General features: G+C 43.1%; 2 protein-coding genes across 3 annotated transcripts; both read right to left on the bottom strand.

Moving 5' to 3' along the window:
- Positions 1–1,670: 1,670 nt before the first annotated feature.
- On the bottom strand, positions 1,671–5,517 carry gata1a (GATA binding protein 1a). The gene is made up of 6 exons (XM_088310095.1): positions 5,353–5,517; positions 4,358–4,576; positions 3,572–4,039; positions 2,972–3,117; positions 2,760–2,885; positions 1,671–2,403 (listed from the first exon to the last, which is right to left on the bottom strand). The coding sequence occupies exons 2-6, from the start codon at positions 4,569–4,571 to the stop codon at positions 2,113–2,115; spliced, it is 1,245 nt and encodes a 414-aa protein (XP_088166221.1). The 5' UTR covers positions 4,572–4,576; positions 5,353–5,517; the 3' UTR covers positions 1,671–2,112.
- Positions 5,518–8,704: 3,187 nt separating this feature from the next.
- hcfc1a (host cell factor C1a) lies at positions 8,705–21,640 on the bottom strand. Of its 2 annotated transcripts, none has more exons than XM_088307954.1 (28): positions 21,250–21,640; positions 19,936–20,136; positions 19,308–19,456; positions 19,055–19,215; positions 18,767–18,975; positions 18,557–18,641; positions 18,332–18,438; positions 18,069–18,248; positions 17,731–17,973; positions 17,488–17,636; positions 17,223–17,405; positions 16,929–17,153; positions 16,539–16,643; positions 16,229–16,445; positions 15,761–15,897; positions 15,534–15,681; positions 15,240–15,460; positions 14,275–15,100; positions 13,997–14,139; positions 13,730–13,864; positions 13,209–13,425; positions 12,819–13,121; positions 12,509–12,615; positions 12,289–12,423; positions 12,016–12,201; positions 11,404–11,701; positions 11,264–11,327; positions 8,705–11,174 (listed from the first exon to the last, which is right to left on the bottom strand). In XM_088307954.1, exons 2-28 carry the CDS (start codon positions 20,129–20,131, stop codon positions 11,135–11,137), a joined length of 5,169 nt encoding a protein of 1,722 aa, XP_088164080.1. In that variant the 5' UTR covers positions 20,132–20,136; positions 21,250–21,640; the 3' UTR covers positions 8,705–11,134. The 2 variants fall into 2 exon arrangements, with proteins under 2 accessions (XP_088164080.1, XP_088164081.1); XM_088307955.1 differs by having other exon boundaries at positions 12,819–13,094.
- Positions 21,641–22,024: the final 384 nt, after the last annotated feature.

Genomic DNA, 22,024 nt, shown 5'->3' with positions numbered 1-22,024 from the left:
GAGAGTGTGTTTTGTTTTGTTGGACCCGACTGCCGTGTTTGATGGGGTGGACCATAGTATTCTATTGGCTGGTTTGCAGCACCATGATGAGGATTACTTGTAACGCTCATGTGGGTTAGATCCTATTCGGCAGGCAGGCCATTTTGTGTTTGCTTCGTTGTCCCACTGTCGTCTGGTGTTCCACAGGGTTCACTTTTGGGGCCCTTGCTGTTTTCATTGTATTTGCTGTCCCAGGGTTCTATCTTAAGAAAAAATGGATGACAATCAGACCTATATCCCGCTAAGCAAAAAGTTTGCTTTCCTCTTAAGGCCACTTTTGTCCTGTCTGGTGCAAATCAAAGCCTGAATGGCACTAAACTTGTTGAAGTTTAACAAAAAGAAAACAGAAGTTATGCTGTTTGATCCCAGTGTCCGTTATACATCTCCCCATGTTGGCTTGGGCCTCCTGGCATCTTATCTAAAGCCAACAAGTATTGAATTGGGGTTTTCAGTTGGCCAGTGATTTTAAGTTGGACCAGCAAATTGGTGTTGATGTTAAATCCAGCTTTTTGTATTTTAGGCAGCTGGCAAAAGTAAAGCCCCTCCTTCCTCAAAACAAATGTACAGAACCAATAAAGTTTGCGTTGCCTACACTGAGGCTGTCCACATCAAATTTGGCCCAAGTTGTCTATGAACATAGAATTTTAAACTGTGAGACTGTAAATTCCATAAATGTATTTTGCTTGCAAAATTTACAACAACTAAAAAAGGCTTGCCATTTTTGTAAATATGTCACCTATCATTCTTTGTCAATTCAAGTAAAAAAAAAATGTATAAAACATATACTTACTGAACTTTAAACATATTGTTTCAATCTAAGACTAATGTTTCTGGCACTTGCCACTAATACACTGTGTGTATGCGTGCGGCGTGGTGTTGCCAGTTGCAGGTGACTGGTTTGAGGTCTGCAGCTCCACTGATAACTAATCAGCCATCCTCCTCATTCATGTGGAAACAGCTCTGCTTCTCGCTATGAAATATACTCGCAAACATTGTTATGCTGTGGTTACTGCCGTCTCGCTGCATTAAACGTTCTTCGTGTGTCTGTCTTGTGTGAGTGACATAAAACACATCTGGGATGTCGTGAGAGTTTTTTTTCCTGGCAATTTGATTATACTTCAACACAAACTCTTCTGTTTCGTCATCCGTTTTCTACTCCTGTTCATTGTCCAAGGATTTGAACTGCCAATACTAGTCACACTTCCCCACATTCTTACTTAACTTGTTTCTTATGAACTTATTAATATATCTATGCAAACATGAACTGAAAAACGAAAATAACCTCAAATAAGATCATGTTTCGGGTTAGATGGAGAATTTCTGAACACCGTATTCTCCCTAGTTTTCATTCTTAAAGCCGACAACGTCAAACAATTCTCTAAATAAGAAGACCATGAATGGGGAATATCTTGCTTCTCTGCATTTATTGCGTCTTATTTATTCACACCCCTGGCTCATGTTGCTCACGATTGAATTTGCATAAACGACGATGCTAGCGTTAAGCAGTCAAAACCTTGCGACCCGCTTCGATGTAACAATTTTACGCAAAACATCTGAGCAGAGTTGAATCAACTCAATGAATGAAGTGAGGAATTGAAATAATCCCATAAACCTCATTGGCCAACCGCACATGGAGTCACACATTTTATTTATTTGCCTGTTGTTTACATGTCATAGTCGATTCGGCAAACACACTGTAAAAAAAAAAGAATTCAAGGCAACAAACTTCAATAACTATTTTCAGTTCTGTTGTGAAAATTGTCTTGCTGGCAGAACGTCTTGTCCTTTGTATTCTCCCCCAACTTAAAAGTAAAAATAAAAACAATTCATCAAGTTGTTTTATAGCAAACAACTTGCGTGCTTTGTTCCGCTAACAAACATTGATGCTCTTACTTAAATGACCGGGTCACCCCCCCAAAAGTCTTTTATTTATTAATTTTTTTTACAGTGCACACCGTAACATCGCATACAAATAACTTCACACCATGAATAAAAACAAAAGACAGTTAAATCACGTTTGCTTATATTTACATCATGAGTCCCCCCGACCCCCCTCTCTCTCCTCGCTCTCGCTCACACTAAAGTGGGCACCATGCCCGGGTTGCAGTGATGCGGGTATGCTAAGGGAGCGGAGGCGTGCAGCGGCGACGGGCCTGGAATGAGGTGGGGGGCGTGGCTGTAAGTCAGGAGAGTGGCGTGGCCGAGGCCGAAAGGCCCGCCGCCGTTGTCCTCCGCCGAATGCAGCTGAGCGGCCTCTGCGAACGTCTCCAACATGGCTGCCTTCTTGCTCTTCTTGTTCTTGTTGGACACTTTCCGGTTGCGAGTCTGAATGCCGTCTTTTTTCATGGTGAGGGGTCGGTTGACCTGTGAGGACAGAATCACAATGCCCTTTATTGTCATTATACTTGGAGAGCCTCCCCTCTTCAGTGAAAATATATTATAAAATATATACAAATTGGTGGTAGGCGGTCAAGGCCTTCTCTGCTGGCCAAACTTAATCAAGAAAAAAAAATCATCATATTCTTCACATTATTGTCATATTGTATTTTTAGGTGAGATTGTTTTATCCAATCAGAATTAAGCTGGCTTGTGTTGCCAGGCAGATTTCACAATAGTGTGTATTGTCCTTAATGACTTTTTGAGCTGCGCTGAGGCACCGGGTGACAATTGTTCTTTGTAGGTGTAAAGAACAGCACATATGACAAACGTGAATAACTCACATTGTGGAGTTTAAAGTAGAGTCCACAAGCGTTGCACACGGGCTCCCCATTTGCATTGCGTCTCCACAGCGTCGTCGTGCTCGTGTGACAGTTGGCACACTGTGTGCCTGCCCGCTTGCTGACGATCTGAAAAACAAAGATTGTTTTCTTTCTTTTGGGATGCAAATACCTTTCATGTATTTTTTTTTTTTTTACCCGTGCCCCCGTTATACCAGTCTCTTCTTGGGTCGGATCAAAGGTCTGTTCTGGCCATTCATCTTATGGTAGAGTCCGCAGGCGTTACACAGGTAGTGGCCGGTACCGTCACGACGCCACAGCGGGGTTGCCGTGGCTCCACAGTTGACGCACTCTCTGGCCTCTGTGTAAACAAAATCCGACCGTGAATGTGTGAAATTCACTTTGATTTTTTTTTTTTTAGGTATTGTAATATCTTGGAAAGTTCTGGGGGGATTTGGAATGCATTTTTTTTTTTTTTTTTACAAATACTGTACAAAGTGGTGTCAAATATATGACCCGTGGGCCATATGTAAGCCCTTGTTTTCTTTTTATTGGCTTGCTGCACATGTTAATAATAAAGTTAAACAAAGTGCCTGCACCAAAAGGTTATGGCAAAAAGATAAAATGTACGTTTTTTTCTTTAAAAAATTACAATGTAACAAAGTTATATCACATTTTTTAATAGGTGAAAAAGTATAATGGCATTCTTTCACTTTTTAAAATTTTTTAAAAATGTTCCAAGATATTTTTTTTTATTGATTTTTTATTTTTTTTAGCTGAATGTTCCAAGATATCACCTAATTCCTGGTTCTCACCTGGGGTGGATATTCTCATTTTGTTGCAAAGTTTCGGGGAGAACGCGGGGCTGATCCAGGCGCCGGGGTTGCTGTAGTAGTTGGCGTACTCCTGAGGGCCCGTCACGTACGGACTGTAAGGGCTCAGCACGTGCGTATTGGAGTGGGACGTCGGCGTGTACATGCTCCCGACCGCAGGGGTCAGATTTAGAAAACCGCCGCAGGACGTCGATCCCCCGAATGGACTCATGCGCTCAGCCTTGAGAGCCTCCTGAGGCTGAGGACTCGCCCTCAGTGGAGATGAGTAGCCATCCCTGGAAGGGGTGAGAGAGGACGAGACCCCCGAGTACAAAGAGGTGGGGAACGTGGTTTTGGTCAGATTGCTGCTGCTCCAGGTGATGTCTGGAGGGTTGTAGGGTGAGTGACCGGACGCGCCGTCCAGTAACTGGAGGTTGCTGAGGAGACTCGGTGAGCTGAACACCTGGCGGACTTTTGGACAGAGCAGAGGCCAGGTCGTTTCAAATTTGGAGGACATTTTCAACATTTTCATTTAGTTGCGATCTTGTTGATGTCTTCCTTGTAATTGTTAAACATTTTGTTCTATCACAGGCATATTTGAAACACTGTAGCGCCCTCAAAAGTTGTCTTGCAACTGAGCTGCCGAGTGATTAAATTTTTTTATTTCAATTTTTAACTAAATAAACACAAAGAAATTAATTAATAATATTAAAAATTATATATATATATATATATATATATATAATAATTAAAAGAGTGTTTGGAGGGGATTCATGGGTGTGCACTGACCCGAGCTGTTCCTGTAAGTGGATGCTGTTCGATTCTGACTCGGGCTGGAAAAGAAGGACGACAGGTTGGTGTAGTCCGTGTCCTGGCTGGAGAAGAAGGCGTCTCCATCTTCTCCCGAAGGAAGCAGACTGGATTCGGAGGAGAAGGCCGCCAGAGGATCTGAGCCCAGCAATGACGAAGACACCCAGTTTGATGGCTCGGAAGACTCCTCCATGTTGCCTTTTTGTACGGACATAAAGTGTGAATGTTAGTGGAGGTGGTGATTTAAACTACAAGTGCAAAACTAGCTCTTTAACTCTTTCATTTCTATCGAAATATATTCTAACTTTAAATAGAATAAATTATGATTCAGCAATTTCCCCGGAAAAATCAACGAAAAAATTATTTAAATAACATAAAATTGGGCAAAATACAAACTAAGAAAAATATGTCAGTTATGTACTGTATGCCAATAAATGCCAACAATTTAAATGTGTAATTTTTAGTATTTCGGAGTGTCTGTTGAGGTTTGAATTTCATTTTATTATAACACCACAGTAGTTGTAAAACTCATTCCAGCCTCTCCATTTAAGTATCATAACATGAAGAAACTTAGAAAACGACATGTTGGCACAGAACGTTCAGTCGATGACTAGTGAGAGCATGAGACGTCTATATCTGACGTATTGATACTAAAAATATGTCGACAAGAAATGCGCAAATATTCATCCAAGAGAGATTCGATTCAATAATAAAACCCTTTGAATTAATATGTAGCAAACGACACGTTGCATCCATCGTAGAGGCTCGATATCAAAGGCTTAATAACATCACATATAATAATCCATGGAAGATACTACAATATGTAAAGTGCACGCTAAAGTGAAATATGTCTACAGTAACAAAAAAAAGGAATTTGAAACGTCTTCAAGTGGCACTTGAGATGCACAAACATACTTGGATCAGCAGCCACCGTTGACAGTGACAGTGGGTCGTGTGTGAGTTGGGTGACCTACCTTCTGAGATGGAACTGTTAAGGAAGTCAGACTGGGTTCAAATGTTTAGGGCAAAGTAAGTTCTGCCAGGTCGAGGGAGCCACAACTTGACTGACCTTGACTGAAAGAAAAAAAAAAAAAAAAGCGCACCCAACCAGCAGTATCATTTAGGGCCCACGGTGTGTGGGAGGGATTGGGGGTGACTTTCATCAGAGAGACACACCCCCCCCCCCAAAAAAAAAAAAAAAAAGTACTCGGCCTAGTGTTTGCAACTAATACCATAAAAATGCAAGTTGAAATAATCTCCACATATATAAATGAAGACTTTTTAATTCATCTTTCAAGTTTCTGCAAGTGCAATTATTAATAATCAAATAAAACATGAACAGTGTGAGGAGCACCAAAAACAAACATCCCATCCCAATTAATTAATTAAATTAATCAATTCAGTGATTAGTATGCGATGAAAGTCTAAAATACTACCGGGATGTCTCACCACAAATACTCACTGTGAGTTTGACTGACAGGTGAAGAAAACAAATATTCTAATTTCGGCGACAAAGAATGATTTTTCTGACGGGGCGATGCAAAGCACAACAGTGACGACGAGAGATGCGGTCTGATACGACGCGGCCTGAATATGCACAAGTCCGTCCGCACTGTGGCGGCCATTTGATAGTCAAAGCAGTGCCACCACGCACTTCTCTTTGTTCATTTACAGTTTTCAGGGAAATTAGGGGGGAGAAGACTTGACATTTGTCTAAATTGTGCCAATTCAAGCACAATGTTGAGTTATGAGGGAGCACAGCACAAGGGAGAAACTGCCAAACTTTCGTGTGTGGGAAAATAGGATTTGAATGTTTGTCCGAACAGGTGTGAAAAAAGACAAAAGATGAGTCAAACATGGAAATCACACTCAAGAAAAGTAAAAATAAAATAAAATAAATGACAGTCCAGTTATGATCAAGCTTATCTTTTAAAAAATGCAGAAACTATATTTTCCGGACTAAAAGGCACACCTGTATATGGCCGCAGCAACTCTTTTTGGGAAAAAAAACAAAAACAAAAAAAAAACGATCTACAAGCCGCACCAGGCTCTAAGCCGCAGTTTTTTATGTTGAAAAAAAAAAGAGTTGTTTACTGCATGTACAGAACGATTTTGTACTGTGAATGCACATGAAGGGACAGACACAGATTGTTAAAACTTTTAACACGGCAAAAACTTTTCTCATTAAAACAGAACAGACCCAAGAGAAAATAAAAATCTGGATTTATTGCGGGTATTTTCTGAACTATAGAGCACATAAGAGTTTGCAAAAGTAGCAGTTTATAGTACGAAAAACACAGTACATTTATAAAGATTGAGACATATAAAGACTATAAGTGAGGACAATAAACATTTTTGGTTAAAAACAGATTTTAGTAATTGAGAATGGTTTTGATGAATAAAAAGACACTGCAGATCAACAGTTCGTGACAGCGCGTCGTAGAATAAAGCAGCCTTAAATTTAGCCCACACTGTTGAACGTGAGCGATATCGAAAGATACATCTCGGCCACATTTGGTTTGAGTTTTAATTATAATTCTGTGTTGTAACAAACAAATTGCTGGAAAAAAAAAACACGGCTAAACTAGCACGGCAAATAAAACTCATTGGTATTTTGTGTTGCTACATGTTAGCATAGCGACTGTTAGCATTATAGTGTTATGCTAATGCGTGTAAACCCTTAATGATCGCGCTTTCATTTGAGGGACGACGATGTTCAAATGTCTTAGTACAAGCACGCCGTGGTGAGCATGTGTGAGTGAGATGAGCCCAACTGGGCAGGGATGTGGCTTGTGCCGCTGTGCGAGTGGGCTGCTCCGCTTAGATAAGTGCTTATCAAGATGAAAAAGAGGAGGCCAGGAATTCAACGCTGTCACACACACACACGCACACACACACGAGACAGTAACGACCGCACGTTCACGTACAGTGCACGCAATTACATGCACAACACTCATTCATTTCGACACAAACCACGCTGACGTGGTTTTAGCTGACACGGGATCATCTCGGATCGGACACTATTAGGACATTTAGTGGTGTGGCGCGAGCTCATTTGCTGTGGCGTGTCTCAAGTAGATTCAGAGGACTGACGAACAATTCCCAGGAAATCAACTTGTGTGTAGGCAGTGCTCTTATCTTTGCTACACAGAGCCTACTGGGACAGCTACACACACATACAAAAACACACACACACACACACTCATTTTTGACTTATGCCACTCCTGACTCTTGGGGTCTTTACATTGACTAGTTATGCCTTTTCGTGAATTCCCTAAATCTTGAGCCTTTTTCATGAACCCCTTTTGAACATCGCCAAGGCCCACAGTCGTTAAAGTTAAGCCTGTTCAATATTTCCTAAAATAAATCCTCGTGTGTGTAAAACTTGGAAAAGCACATCCTCCTCATCCACGTGAATGGCGAAAGGGACCGTTACATCGCACATGTGGGAATTTTAAGCAATTCCAATGTCTTTTTTTTTTTTCAACCCGATATTTCACCACAGGGCCACTAAAGATGAGAATAGCTGATTTTACACTTCTTTCAACGTCCATGCATTTTTTGCATCGCTTATCTTTCTTTGTATAAATAAATGACACCCATGTTTAGAGCTGTCAAAGTTAAAGCGTTAACGCTGGAGATGAATCTAGAACATTAACTCAGTTAAATATTTTGAATCATTTTTCTTTACTCAAAAAAGAATTTGCAAAGCCAAATTTGAATACTGTACCATATTAGCTGAACATCTTTAGCACATCAATTTACAAAACAACACCCTGCTCAAGTTACCACTGCCCGAGTGTGGTGCTTGTGGGCACAACTAAATGAACTCTAAGCGTTTGAAGAATTGTTGAGATGAAAAATGCTTGTAAAGATGACGACTCAGTTTAGATCCTATTCAATGATCAAAGAAAGCTATTGGAACAATATATAAATTACATATTTCATATTTGTTGATTTTACATTAATTCCAGGATATTATTCAAGTAAATATCAGTTACAAGCTTCACCAAAAAATAGTTGAAAAAAAATTTGATTAATCACAAATAATTACAAAAGTTCTTCACAATTAATTTGTAAAAAAAAATAATCGCTTAACAGCACTTTAATTTATATATATATTAAATGTAGATATATATTTTAAATATATATACACATTTAAAAAAAATATTTATATATTATAAATATATATTTTTTAAATATATATATATATATTATAAATATATATTTTAAAACATATATATAAATATATATATAATTTATTTTTATATATATATATATAGAGAGAGAGATAGATAGATATTTAGTGGTGAAAAAGAAACCAAGCCTGTTTACCATGTTTATTTTTTTGATGATAAAAGATACATTACTCCCTACAGTACAAAAAAAACACACATTTGAAAATACAGGACATTTCCAGGTAACTTGCGACCGGCCGAGAGAGAAACTCGCAACGACTGGCAGTGCTGAGAGCACCACTCGTGGAGGGAAAAGTTCACACACATCTCGACACTGCTGATGGCGACCTATCTAACAAGGGTGCAAAAAGAGTGACCCTGCAAAGGTACTGAGGAACGAAAGGACACACTTGTATACCACGTGAAGAGAGGAACAAACTTATTAAATGTTTTTTTTTGTTGTTTTGTTTTTCCTTGTAGAACCTTCAGCATATGATCTAACTTAAGGCATCACTACCAAAATACACCGCTTTTGCATGCATGTCTAGTTTTGTTCAACGGACACACTGACACGCACGAAAAAAAAAATAAAAATGAAATAAGAATGCATGGAGAAAAAGGTTCAGCCAGAGAAAGAAACCGAGCGAATCTACAAAGTGTAGATTAGATGCGAGCCGAGCGAAAAGGTGACACGTGAGCAGTATCATCACAACAGAGATGGATGGCCCTTTGCTAAAACAAACGCGTGCAGTGGGACGACACGTCCCAGTACAAGTTGGTGTTGCATTGTATTGTCATGGCATTCTGACTCCCACGCGGAGAATCGGCTGGACACAAGCAAATTGAAAACAATCAGGGAGAGTATAGATATCTTTGTAAATAGAATTTGTTTTCCTCTTTCATAGTAAATACACAAAAAGGCAATGAAGAGATGGCCAATATGTAAAAGGTTTGTCACAGGTAATTATATAAAAGGCCAACGTGATTCTTTTTTTTCTTCTTTAGTTTCGTTTTATTCTTGCTCTATGAACGAACTAATTTACAAGTGAGTTCACTCTGGTTATGAGCTCGCCTGCTCAAGACAATCTCAAAGTCACAACAGGTTTGCACCTGCAGCTGACCGGCCGGCACGCCATCTGCAGCTTGAAATACAGAGTCGTGGAAGGGGAAAAACAAAATTAAAATTTATTAAATGGATTCACATACATCAATAGGATCGGGGGAATATGTCTACTAATATAATTTGACAGTCTACAAGACAAAACAAAAAAATGAAGAGGTGAGATACCACATTCTTTGAGCATAAAAAGCATAGGACAACTGAGTGGGATGTTAAGGGGGGTGGGTATGAATCCCGTGAAACTCCATGTTTGGCAAACAAAGCAAAACACATGCATTGAGAAAAGTTGAAGTAAACAAAAGTAAAATCTCTCCCTGGGTCCACTTAAAGTTCCCTTCAGTCCTATAACCTCTGCAGTTCTACTAGGAACAAATACGTACAAAAGTCTCGCTCTTTTCCTTCCCATCTGTTAACAACATGCAACCAACTGAATGACAACTTTTAAAAATATAGTGGCAACTTCAACATGGCCACCCATCTGCCCACAAGCAAACTATTAGGGAGGGGGGTGAACAATAGATTAAAAAAAAAATAAATGCACACAACATACACACGGGAGTGGGGAAAAGCTTTAAAAAAAAATTACAAAAATAAACTACACAAAAAGATCTGCACCATTGCTTGCTAATTTTTGGGGAAGATTTTGCAATTGTGTGAGTGTGTGTGTGTGTGTGCGCGCGCTGCAAGTCTCAGTCGAAGCAAAGTTCAAGGTCGATTCTCTACAAATTGTCTTTTTTTTTGTTGTTGTTGTTTTTTGACCACATCCGGTTGCCACCAGTCCTCATCGTGGGGTGAAAAGCACAGTGATGACGTTACCAGAAGTCCCATCGCATCGCAACTGTACGGACTTGCGTCTCGAAGCAATTTAGAGCAAACAAGAAAGGAAAAAAATAATGTCCTCTCATTAAGGACAAGTGCTTTATTTGATTCCATACCAATTTTTCCTGTCATCTAATCTCATGCCTCCACAACCTTGTCCCAACACTGTACATTTTTTTTTATGTAGTCTCTCTCTACATCCCCCAGGATTCACAAAAAGACACAAAAAAAAAAGTAACATAGCGCTCAGTCCGGCTCCCAGTTTGTGAAGATGTAAATGCTTCTCTATACTGCTAAACTACTGAAACAAGCCCCCCCCCCAAAAAAAAAGCAAAAGTTAAAATGGCGGAAAGAGATTTGACTGAAAAAGATAATGTGCTTCTTCTAAGTTTATGTCGCTCTACAAAGATCACGGCCAACGGAACATGGACGAAAGAGGGTTTTATCTACAGAAACATCTCTCGGGTTGACTTTCATCTCTGCTTCATTCGGGTGTTCTGCCTCCGTTGCCGTCTGGTCTTGAGACTTGAGAATGCGATTAGGATGACATTGAGGATGAAGAGGTCTTCCTGATAAAAAGGACAGCAAGTAGGAAAAGGACAAAAAGGGGGAGGAGGAGGAGGGGATCTCTGGCCAACCTCACTGGTCCGTCCTCGCTTTCTTTGGACCAGTAGTCTTACTGGAAGAGCACACAAAAGCAGAACAAGTGCAACACGTTTCAATGTCAAGTCTTGCTTGCACCGCAGAAGGTAAACAACAAATACATACGTATCAGGCGAGGTGCCGGGTCTTTTGGCTGCCGGTTTTGCAGAGGCACCGTCTTTGCCAGATTCTATCGAGGAGAATGTCGGTTAAAAAATCCGGTTGTGGAAGACGGAAGCTTTCGTTTTGAGAATCGTGGCGCTCACCCTGCAGCCATCGAACTTGAGTTGCGGGACCGTAGCCCTTCTCGTTTCGGGCAGCGATGCGGAAGATGATGGCCGGCTTGGTGGTGTAGTCGATGTGGGCGTTGGAGAGGCTGGAAGACTGCACCAGGCAAGAGGGGTTGGGTCCACAGTACACGCGCATAAACGCTAACTGTGCCGGGGTGGAGGCCTTGGCCTCGGCCGTCTGGTTGCTCTGGATGGCCAGGTACACGGAATACTCGATGATCTTTCCTGACGTCACAGAGGGAGGCTCCCAGGTCAGGTGAGCGCCATCGGGGCTCTGTGGGACACAACAACAGTTGCACCGTTATACTTGGCATTCCTATACGAGAGGAGACACATGCAGGAAACTTCCATGGGAAGTTAAGAAACTCTGACAGGGTACCATAAATTCAGAGTTTAATCCCATGAGCTGCCAACCGATATCATCGCTTCTAAAAATTCCCTAATTAATGTTAATAAACACGTAGCAACAAAATACGGCTAAACTGGAACACCTGAAAACTCTGAATACCATTTATTCCCATATACTTTGAAGAAAAGTTTTCAATTCCAGAAAAAAAAAAAATCATAATTCAACCGATTCAGCTTTACCTTGCTGATTTTGATGGCACACGGTGCGCCAGGGAATCCAGGCAAGCAAGTCTTAAAAGCGGATATCTCTGAGAAGGCTCCACGGCCACAAGCATTGATGCCAGCTACGCGGAACTTGTACGCCGTCCCAGGCTGAAGCTCCATTTTCTTCATCTGGCCGTAGTCTGGAATGACTCCAGAATCGTCCTGACGGGTACAAGATAAACCAATATGAAAAACGTACTTCATAAGACAATGAGGCTTAAAATAAGGGAGGCCTCAGGAGATACTTACATCTCCTTGAGAATCATCTCCAGGCACATAGAAGTGAGTGACAACCATATTTGTCACTTTGACAATTCCAACATCAAACCATTGGTTCTCTTTCTTCACAGCAGGCTTCACGGGGGTTGGCTGAGGTGCTTGCTTCTATGCACAAACAGAATGAGACACATTGAGTAAACGCAGTCTCCTCCGGAGTTCATTCTCGCCGAGAAAAGTCCGCAAGACTCACCTCTCCCTCAATGCCATTGGCTACTTCAGCGAGAGCAGCTGCTGCTTGCAGCTTGGCAGGACTGGCCACCGACACAGCCGGTGCAAAGGTACTCGAAGGAGCAAGTGCTGCGAATGGCAAGACAGGAGACATAAATGCAGACTATTGTGGAAGGTAAATGAGTGGCTCAATAAAATACTCAAAACGTTTCCGGATAAGAACACTAGGGGGCGGTGTTTTTTCATTGCAGCAAGTTGGCAGATGTGTGCTATTGTATGGTACCCGATTGCCCAGTTGGGTCGTGTGTATCTGTTTGCGCGGACGGCCTTACTCTCAGCAGTGGTACGTGGCAGTAGAGCGGCCACTGCACTTGTGACTGCAGCTGCCATCTCGCTGTGTCCGTTGCTCTCCACTGAAGGGTCGTTGAGGCTGTCAGCGGGTGCGAGGCCCTCGGTGGGCATGCTTGTGTCTACAGCGGCCTGCTGGGCGGCAGCCTGGGCCTCTTGAAGCTGCTGTTGCTGCTGGACCAGCGCTGCGAGCTCCTGCTGGGTCAACATGATGGGGATGCTGGTGGTTTGCTGGCCCTCTCCAGCTGCACCGCCTTCATCTGCAAAAAAACAATTTGTGTCGGTGTCTTTGGACACAACATTTGCGGCTTTTGAAAAATGAAAGATTGAAAAGGGAGGAAAATGCATAGTTGGTGTGATGGAACAAAACTCACTCATTACAACTTGCTGGGCAGCCTGGAGGACGGCTTGGATAGCCAGGGCTTGAGCTTCCTCAGTAGCTGCTGCCTGAGCAGCAGCCTCTGCTGCAGCTGTGACGGCCAGCTCCTCGTCCGAAAGCCCCGTTACCATCAGTGTGGCCCCCTGGGCCTCAGACATGAGCTCAGAGGGCAGGTTCAAGGCGGTGGCTGTCGCTACTGCTGCTGCGTCTCCCTGACAAAAACATTACAGCAACCATTAAGAGACAAAAGTCAGCAATACGACATTAGGATTTTGCTGGTTATTAATATGTGTGCAGACAGTCAACCAGTAAGTCTGCAAAAATCAAAGTGCAGCAATAAAAACGTTCTCTGTAGTGCAAATTTTCAACCACTGTGGGTTGCTCTGGAGGATCCGTCACGATAAACAGGTTTACTATACATCAGGTGGCAGTGCTCACTAAGACACACATACAAAAAAAACGGCATCTTCGACTAATCTTTAGCACAGCATATGCGTCGTGACACGATTGACTTACTTCTGCCTGAGTTTCCATCGGAGTGGCTCCCTCCTCTGCGGGTGCAGCTTCTGCTGATGCGGTCGCTTCAGTCTGCATGGGTTCTTCTGTGGAGCTGGCTTCAGTGCTCGCCCCTTCTGTGATTGATGAAATCGACTGCAATAAAACGGAAACAGAAAAATACTCAATGGCCAAAAAAAAGGAGAATCACAAACGGACTTCGGCTGTTAACAATAAGTCAGGATGAGATGGTTTCAACATTTGTCATAAACAGACAGTTATTCTTACAGGTACGGATGGCCCGGGGGCGGGTGTGGACTGAGTGACAGTAGTGATGGCCCGGCCCTGGGTGGTGGTAACTGGCGCTGCAGTGGAGGAGGCTTCTTCAATGCTGCTGGTGCCTTCGGTTACGTCATCCGTCTGCTGGGCTGCTGAGAGAGAAACCAAAAGCAAATCATGAACTCTTTTCACTTCTCCAAATGTCCAAAAACTGATGAAATACATTCATCCACGTTAAATCACACTTAGTGGAAAAGCTGTTGTTTGTGTTGACAGTCTTGGCATACCTGTGCCTTCTCCTGTCTCAAGACTGCTGGTGGCAGTGGTGGCTGTGTTGGTGGTCCCGGTTTCGTGTGTTTCGCAAGGTGGGTTGGAGCAAACTCTTTGAACGGCACCAGTTGCTGAGCTGGTCTGGTCTCCTCCCATGTTGGAGGTGGCTGTCGAGGGCGTGTTAGTTGTCCCGGTCTCGTGGGTTTCACAAGGCGGGTTGGAGCAAACCCTCTGCACGGTGCCAGTCTGGCCTTCACTCATATTGGAGGACGCCTGGGTGGATGTGTTGGTGGTACCGGTCACGTGAGTCTCGCAGGGAGGATTGGAGCACACTTGCTGGATTCCTCCCATGCTAGCCGATGCTGTGGTTGCTGTGTTGGTTGTCCCCGTTTCATGGGTCTCACACGGCGGGTTGGTGCACACGAGAAGAGCAGGCATATTTGATGACGCCGTCGTAGCTGTGTTGGTGGTTCCGGTTTCGTGGGTCTCGCAAGGAGGATTTGAGCAGACCTGTCCCGCTCCAATTGTAGCGGACGAGGTGGTCGCCGTGGTGGTGGTTCCGGTTTCGTGCGTTTCACAGGGTGGATTGGAGCAAACTTGCCCTGCTCCCATGCTGGCAGATGACGTTGTGGCTGTGTTAGTCGTTCCCGTCTCATGCGTCTCACACGGTGGGTTAGAGCAGACCAATGTTACGGTCCCGGACCCATCGCCAGCAGCTCCAGCCTCAGAGGAGCTGGGCTGCTCAGAGGTGGGTGAAGCCAAGATTGACACTGGTAGATCCTGCACTGGCTGGGCTTCTACACCACTGGGAGTTGTGATCAGAGTGACCTGGGTCGGCTGGTTCTGGGATAATGGAAGCAAAGAAAAGTATTAAAAAAAAAAAAACTCTTTTGTACTATAACAAATGAAATGACAGTTCAGTTTGAGGTAACTGTCGGCAGGATGTATTGTACAACAACGTAAGAAAAAAGCAGTATTTCACCTGCACTGTGATGGTGGACGAGGGCAGCGCAGTTGCAGACGTGAGAGTGGTCTGGGCGGCAGACACAGTTATCGCAGGCGAACTGATGACTTGACTGGACAGGGTTGCGATGGTCCCCAATGTGGTGATGGGAGTAACCAGAGATGCGTTAGCCGTGTCCACAGTGCCACCTGCCAGGCTTGTGGAGACTGTACCAGTCACTGTGCCAAGGGAGGTGACACCTAAAAAAAAATGATTGTTATGAAGAGGCTATAGCCACAAAAAAAACAGAAACTACTTCAAATATTTTCATACCAGTCGTCCCCTTGACAACCAGGGTTGTGACAGTGGGCTTAACAGCTGATACTGTCACTGGCGTAACGAGTCGAACGCCGCCAACTGTGCTCATGGGTACAGTGCGCAAAATAGTCCCCGGCTGCCCTGGAGCACCTTTCAAAACAACCTACAGACAGAAGAGTCACGCTCAGTCATGTTGTACATACACAGCAAAACAAAATCACATATCGTGTTAATGTGTGTACCTGAGTCAATCCTTGTTGGCCAGCTGCCGTTCCTAGCTTGGGCACTGCAGTGATAATTTTGCCAGACGTTCCAGAGGTCATCACCTTAGTTGTAAGGATTGTGATGGGCGTTTTCATGCCAGTGCTGCTTGTTACACCTACAGGACCAGGAGTCATGCATTACATCAAGCTCTCAGACCGATGTAGGTTGTATTTGTTGTCATTTTCCAAAGGTTATGTAAATGCGCATTTACGAGAATTGGGACATGGAACTGTTGGATATTTTAAAAGAAAGAAGGTCACAAGGAAACAATCATGACAGGCTTTGTTGCATGTGAGGAAATGGATTAGGGAAAAAAATTAAAATGGTAGCCACAGAGAAACTTATGTAATTGAGCAGTTAAGTTTTTTCAGATGAGCATAATCAACTTAATTATAAACATTTGCGTGTTGGCAAGATTGACTGCAAATAAGTCAGGAAGTTCAGACCTGTTGTTCCAGGTTGGGTCATGATGGCCGACATTGGAATGGTTTTAATAATGGTAGGGCCCTGTTTCGCAGCATTTGAAGAGACGCCACTGATGTTGAGAATTGTGGGCTTGTTTCCAGCGCCTCCGGCTTGGGAGGTGGTGATGATCGTTGCAGGCTTTCCATCCGCTGAGGTCACCAGCTTCAGAATGGTGCCGGCTGGCAGGGGACCCTTTGTCTGGTGGGGAGCGACAAGGAAAATTGGATGCAAACAATCCGGAAAGATATGTTGTACTTGAAGAAGGGGTTCTTAACACTACATATATTCTACCTGAATTATTTGGGTGAGCGGGTTAGTTGAAGCCTGGCCAGTGACAGCTGATGACTGCACTGGTTTGGTTTGAACCACAGACATCATCTTGCCAAGGTTGGAGATCTTGCCGGAATAGGAGAGAGGATAAATTCATTCCATCTTAACTGACTTGATTGGTAAACAACGTCACTATAGGACAACTTTTCCATCTCCTCTATTGTTCACAGGACATGTTTTGTATGCAAAACATTGCATTTTTGCATGTAAAACATACCGCATCGGTGTTTTATAATAAAATAAAATTTTGTAAAAAAAAGCAAGTGTTCCCCCACAAACATATACGACACTGTTCCAGACATTTTAAAAAATTGAAGTAATCACACATTTTCACAAATCACATTTTCTCACCAGAGTGCCACCACTGCCCATGGTGAGGGGACTCTTGACCAAGGCGATAGTCTTGGTAACGCCTCCCATCACAGTGGTTACCACCTGGGCCTGCTGAGCCACAGTGACCGCACCAGACTTGTGCACGGTGATGATGGGCCTGGTGGTAGTGGTGGGGGAGGATGTACCCGCTGAGCCCACCTGAGCTGCAGCAGTCTTCAGCATGCGTGTGGCAGGGTTGCTGACCTGTATTGCACAAAGTTATTTCAACACTTTGCTCAAGAGAGCTAGACATACTTTTAGAAATATGCGTACCATAACTGGGGAAGCAACTTTCACTGTGGTTGTGCCGGGGGAAACGGCGACTGTTTTGAGAATTGTAGCACCAGCAGGAACATTAAGCACTGTTCCGGCAGAGGCCGGAGGAATCTTCTGTGTTGCTGCAGCGGCGGCAGCCAATGCTGCCATGCCGCTCATCTGAGGGCTACTTCCAATTGGCTGAAATGAAAAGGAAGTTGGTGATAATTGCTTATTTGACTAAATGACTGTCATAGACTGAACTCATCTGCATTCGTCATACCGAGCCTTGCGTGGCCTGGGCAGGCACAACCATTCTGACACCAGGAGGAAGGGAGGTCAAAGTGACAGGCGATTTCCCAGGCTGGCTTGGGCGGACTGTGACAACAGATGCACCTGTAGCAGATTGCTGAGCAGCAACCTTCAACACAGCTGTAAAAAATATGGTAAAGATATCGTAAGCAGTTGTGTGCTAAACGCTCATTGAGCTTGGGAGCAAAAAAAAAGGAGGAAGCATCAGTAATACCAGCTTGTGGCAGAGTCTGTGTGGGCAGTGCTGCAGCAGCCGGAGCGGGACTCTTAGGCGAGTTCACGGGTTGCGAAGGGATTGAACTCATAGCTGGTGAGGCTGCAGCTGGTGTTGCAGGGATGTCGTATTTTTGCAGCTGCAACAAGTACGTGTCTGCAGTGGAAACGGCACCCCAACTCACTTCAAGAGAGTTTGTATTGGCACGAACCAACTGCACCCGAGCAGGAGCATGCGGTCGCTCTGGTGGTGTGGAGAAGAAGAAGAAGAAAAAACACAATGTTTTGAATGATGACATGATGATGAAACTAAACTAAATAGATGAAAAAAACTCATACCGGTTTCCAGGTACCAAAGATCTTTACAACACACTTGGTTGTTCCATGCTTTACGGTAACCATCACGGCCGCTCCAAACATACAGTCTGGAATTAATGGCCACAGCACAGTGGCCAGCACGGGCTCTGGGAATGTTGTCTTCAAGGGTGTCCATCAGCACTGTCTCCCAGCACATGGTGTCTGAAGAGAAAATTAAAAGCAATCAACAATCTTGCATCCAAAACACTTACAGATTTCTTTAAGGAAACTGTTGTCAGACCCACCGAGATTTAAGCAGGCCAGGGTGTTGGTGCACTTCCACTCTTTCTCATGTGTGGCCACTTTGACATCATCCATCACCAAAGGGACCCATCCGCCAAAAACATACATCCTGTGCAGTAAACACAACCGCAATGAGACATTTGACAACATGGCACTTTAGGCTGGTAACTTGAAAATAAATCAAAAACTAAAAAGGCTGTGTCAGAAATAAGAATTAATCGTCTCACTTATTGGTGATGGTAGTGGCAGAGTGTAGACTTCTTGGAAGTGGTGCTGTTCCGCTCACTGACGGTTTGTTCCACGTTAAGGTATCTGGAGTTAACGGTAAAGTCGTTAAATGTAACGCTACTGACATAAAACAATCACTATCCCTCAAAGCGCTGTCATTTAACATTCTTCAAGCAGTTTTACATTAAATGAACAAGATCTAAACCTACCAATATCAAGAGTCCACAGATCTCCAAGACGACATCCACTCATCCCGCCATAGATTATCAGTCGAGATTTTCTACTCATCTTTTCTGTGTAAACCACCGCAGTGTGGCTCTCACGAGGAGGAGGCAGGACTCCATATGTGATTGGAATATCCCATGCGACAACGCTGGATCCGGCACGAAGCTCGAGTATGTACAAATCGTTCAGGTATCTGAGATGAAATGACCCCCCTGTATGAGTCGTGGTCATTTTGCACACCAACACATGATGCCAAACATTGCAGACACTACCTGGGAATGTTGTTTTTCGGGTCCTCACTGTCATTGGCAAGTCCGCCAAACAAGTAACATTTGTTTCCCACCAGGGAAAAACTGTGACCAAGACGTGGACAGGGAGGGGGGCCATTTTTGGGATTTTTTGCTTTTAACTTTTTCCATTCCCATCTGCTGGCCTAAAACAGACACAAAGGTCAGAATAATATTTGACATGCTTGGGGGGAATTATCATTATTTTTTTTGTGGGCATACTAATGAGAAAACGTACTTGTAGTTCATAGAGATCATTGCTGTACTTTCCATATTCTACCATTCCACCAAATACCAGCAATCTTGTGCCATCACAGACAAATCCGTAAGCAGCACAACCGGGTGGAATGTCACCACGGACAGCAGGGATAAACCACTGGTTTGTTGCTAGAAATTAAACACATGCCACATTACAGTAGAATATTACACTGTTGTATTAAAAAGGATATTGCAGTCAACAATATTATCATTATAGCAATCAAATCGTTTTTTCAACAAAATTTTCCGAGTGCCTTTCATATTCTACAAAACAATCTCTATAATCGAGGAGGGTGCAGACAGTGCATTTTCAACAACTGTTAATCATTTTTGCAGGAACTCCGAACGTGAATCATCCGTTTTATTTTAGCCCGCCTTTTTTAATAATCAATACGTACCTTTGTCCAGCAGAGGGCGATATGTTCAGAAATTTGAAAATGTTTAGGCCTGCTGCGGCCTGTATCCCGCGGTACATAATCCATCATTTACCAAAGTTTTTATCGTGTCTACGCGTACACTTTATTATCGATAAAATGTACAAACGCGCGGCTCATATTGTGCGCACATGCGTTCAAGGAGTAAAGTTAGAAGTGTAAATTGAACCTTACCCGTGTTGTAGACGTGCAATTCATCCACTATGCCCTCGTTTCCACCGCCAAACACAACCATCAGTTCCTTGATCGCCACAGCTCTGTGTCCATGTCTGGGCCGGGGAACAGGACCCGACCATCCGAGGACCCGTTTCCACCGCGGTTGCAGAACCGACACCGCGGTCCCAGTCACCGCGGAACCAGGGACAGACATGACTTCTGTCAACAACAACAACGGGAAAAAAAGAAACAAGGAAACTTTCATGTGCTGAAGCAACGACTGGATGCAGTAAAATTAAAACGACATAACTTAATACGAATACCAACTTTTCACAGTAGCCAACTTATCATTCCGTGCGCGCGAGTCTCGCTTTACTGTTAGCTTTGTTTGTTTTAAACGCTTCCCAAAAACTGAAACCAAATGATAAAATCGAGTCACCCCTAGAGATGAATACTTTGTTAACTACACCCGACAACGCCGTACGCATGAATAAATAACATCACAAGTATCCACGGTTGGCCTTAGTTGTTTCTAACCATTGAATTCATCCCATGGAAGCCGCCATCTTGTAACCAAACAAGCCCCCGCTAAACGATATTGCCAGTCTGAAAAATGGCGGAAGCGAATGAAAGAGGAAAATACACAACCACCGAGAACATTAACAAAGGGAGGTTACAAACTGCAATATATCACGACAAATACTAGACGACCACACATAGTGTCATGTACCGCTGCAACTCAGATATAAATCACAGTTGAAACTCATGAATAGCAGTCGGCTTTTTTCATGCCTCTCTGGGAGTCGCCATATTGTAGCTAGTAAACTTAGCATTATCTGGAGCCCTTCCGACGCATTTACTAACAACAGAACATCCCATTTAAGATAGAGCACCACGAAATATTGCAATCACCAGGTTTATTAATTCACACGTTTTTATATATTGACTAGTCAAACACGAACTTGTCACATTTGCTAGGAACTTCGCCCTGCAATAGCGGCTAGCGACTCAAACCAAAAGGGTTAGCTTGAGCGGCTAGCATCTGTCAAAGCGTCGCGGTTTTTTACAATTAAATGCAATGTATTTTCACACTATTCTACTATGCAAACGTTACCTTACAAAAACAAAGTTGCAACAGAACTATTGGAATGTAGCCAAGGCTAGTCGAACTGCATAAACAGAGTGTTATTGTGTTTCATGCCGTCAGTGGAAGCAGCCATCTTTTCACAATCGGCCTAGTTGTAGAGCTCCCACAAGAAAAATGGCCGGGCGGTTTGTCACAACAAAACAGTACAAACTCAAAACGAGAAACTCCTTGCAATATTTACGTACCTAATCCGATGCAGTATTTGCAAAAGCACTGGTGGGTGGTCTTATCTTGTGGTAATAATCCAGATTCATTCGATTTGCGAAGAAATATTTCCTCTCATGCCTGCCTGGAAGCTGCCATCTTCTTGACAACCAGAGGCGGAGGAAAATGGAGAGAGTTGGCGTCACCCAAAGCAAACATGGCGACGGAGAACAACTTGCTGACAATCTTGGCCACAAATTAATAAACTGTTTCTATTTACCCAAATCAATCCGCGAATGATGGCAAGTGCGAAGAGGACATTTCATAAACTCTCGAAATAAATAGAATGCTAACGCTTAACTACGTACAACTCATTACAACTCGTTTCTAGACTAGTCCGAGGTTTATTGTCCCTTACTAAAGATGGCGACATCCGGTTTTTTTTTTCCGCCCCAGTGTTGCAGTCGATTCTGTTTTTCACACCACGCTAAAGTAATTTACACATACGCATCAATTCAAGATACTCGTATTCCGTTATAAATATACAAATTATCTGTCATTTATTTAAAAACGTTACCACGCCCACATCTAGTGTGGTAATGTTTACGACATCCATTAATGTATACAATTTACCATTAACATAAGTAGGTTATCAGTTTCTTTCATTCATTACCCTGAAAACGCTTTGATTAAAAAATAAAATAGAATAAATAACCCCACTCAGTAAATACAAACAAATGTTTATGACTGTTGAATATTTCTGGAAGCCAATTCTTTTATATGTATTGCACCTCTTCCCTTTGATCCTATATTCAG

Source organism: Idiotropiscis lumnitzeri, chromosome 11 (assembly GCF_059441095.1).
Source record: "Idiotropiscis lumnitzeri isolate Australia: NSW breed Sydney's pygmy pipehorse chromosome 11, RoL_Ilum_1.0, whole genome shotgun sequence".
NCBI lineage: Eukaryota > Metazoa > Chordata > Actinopteri > Syngnathiformes > Syngnathidae > Idiotropiscis > Idiotropiscis lumnitzeri.
This window is presented reverse-complemented; position numbering and strand designations above follow the sequence as displayed.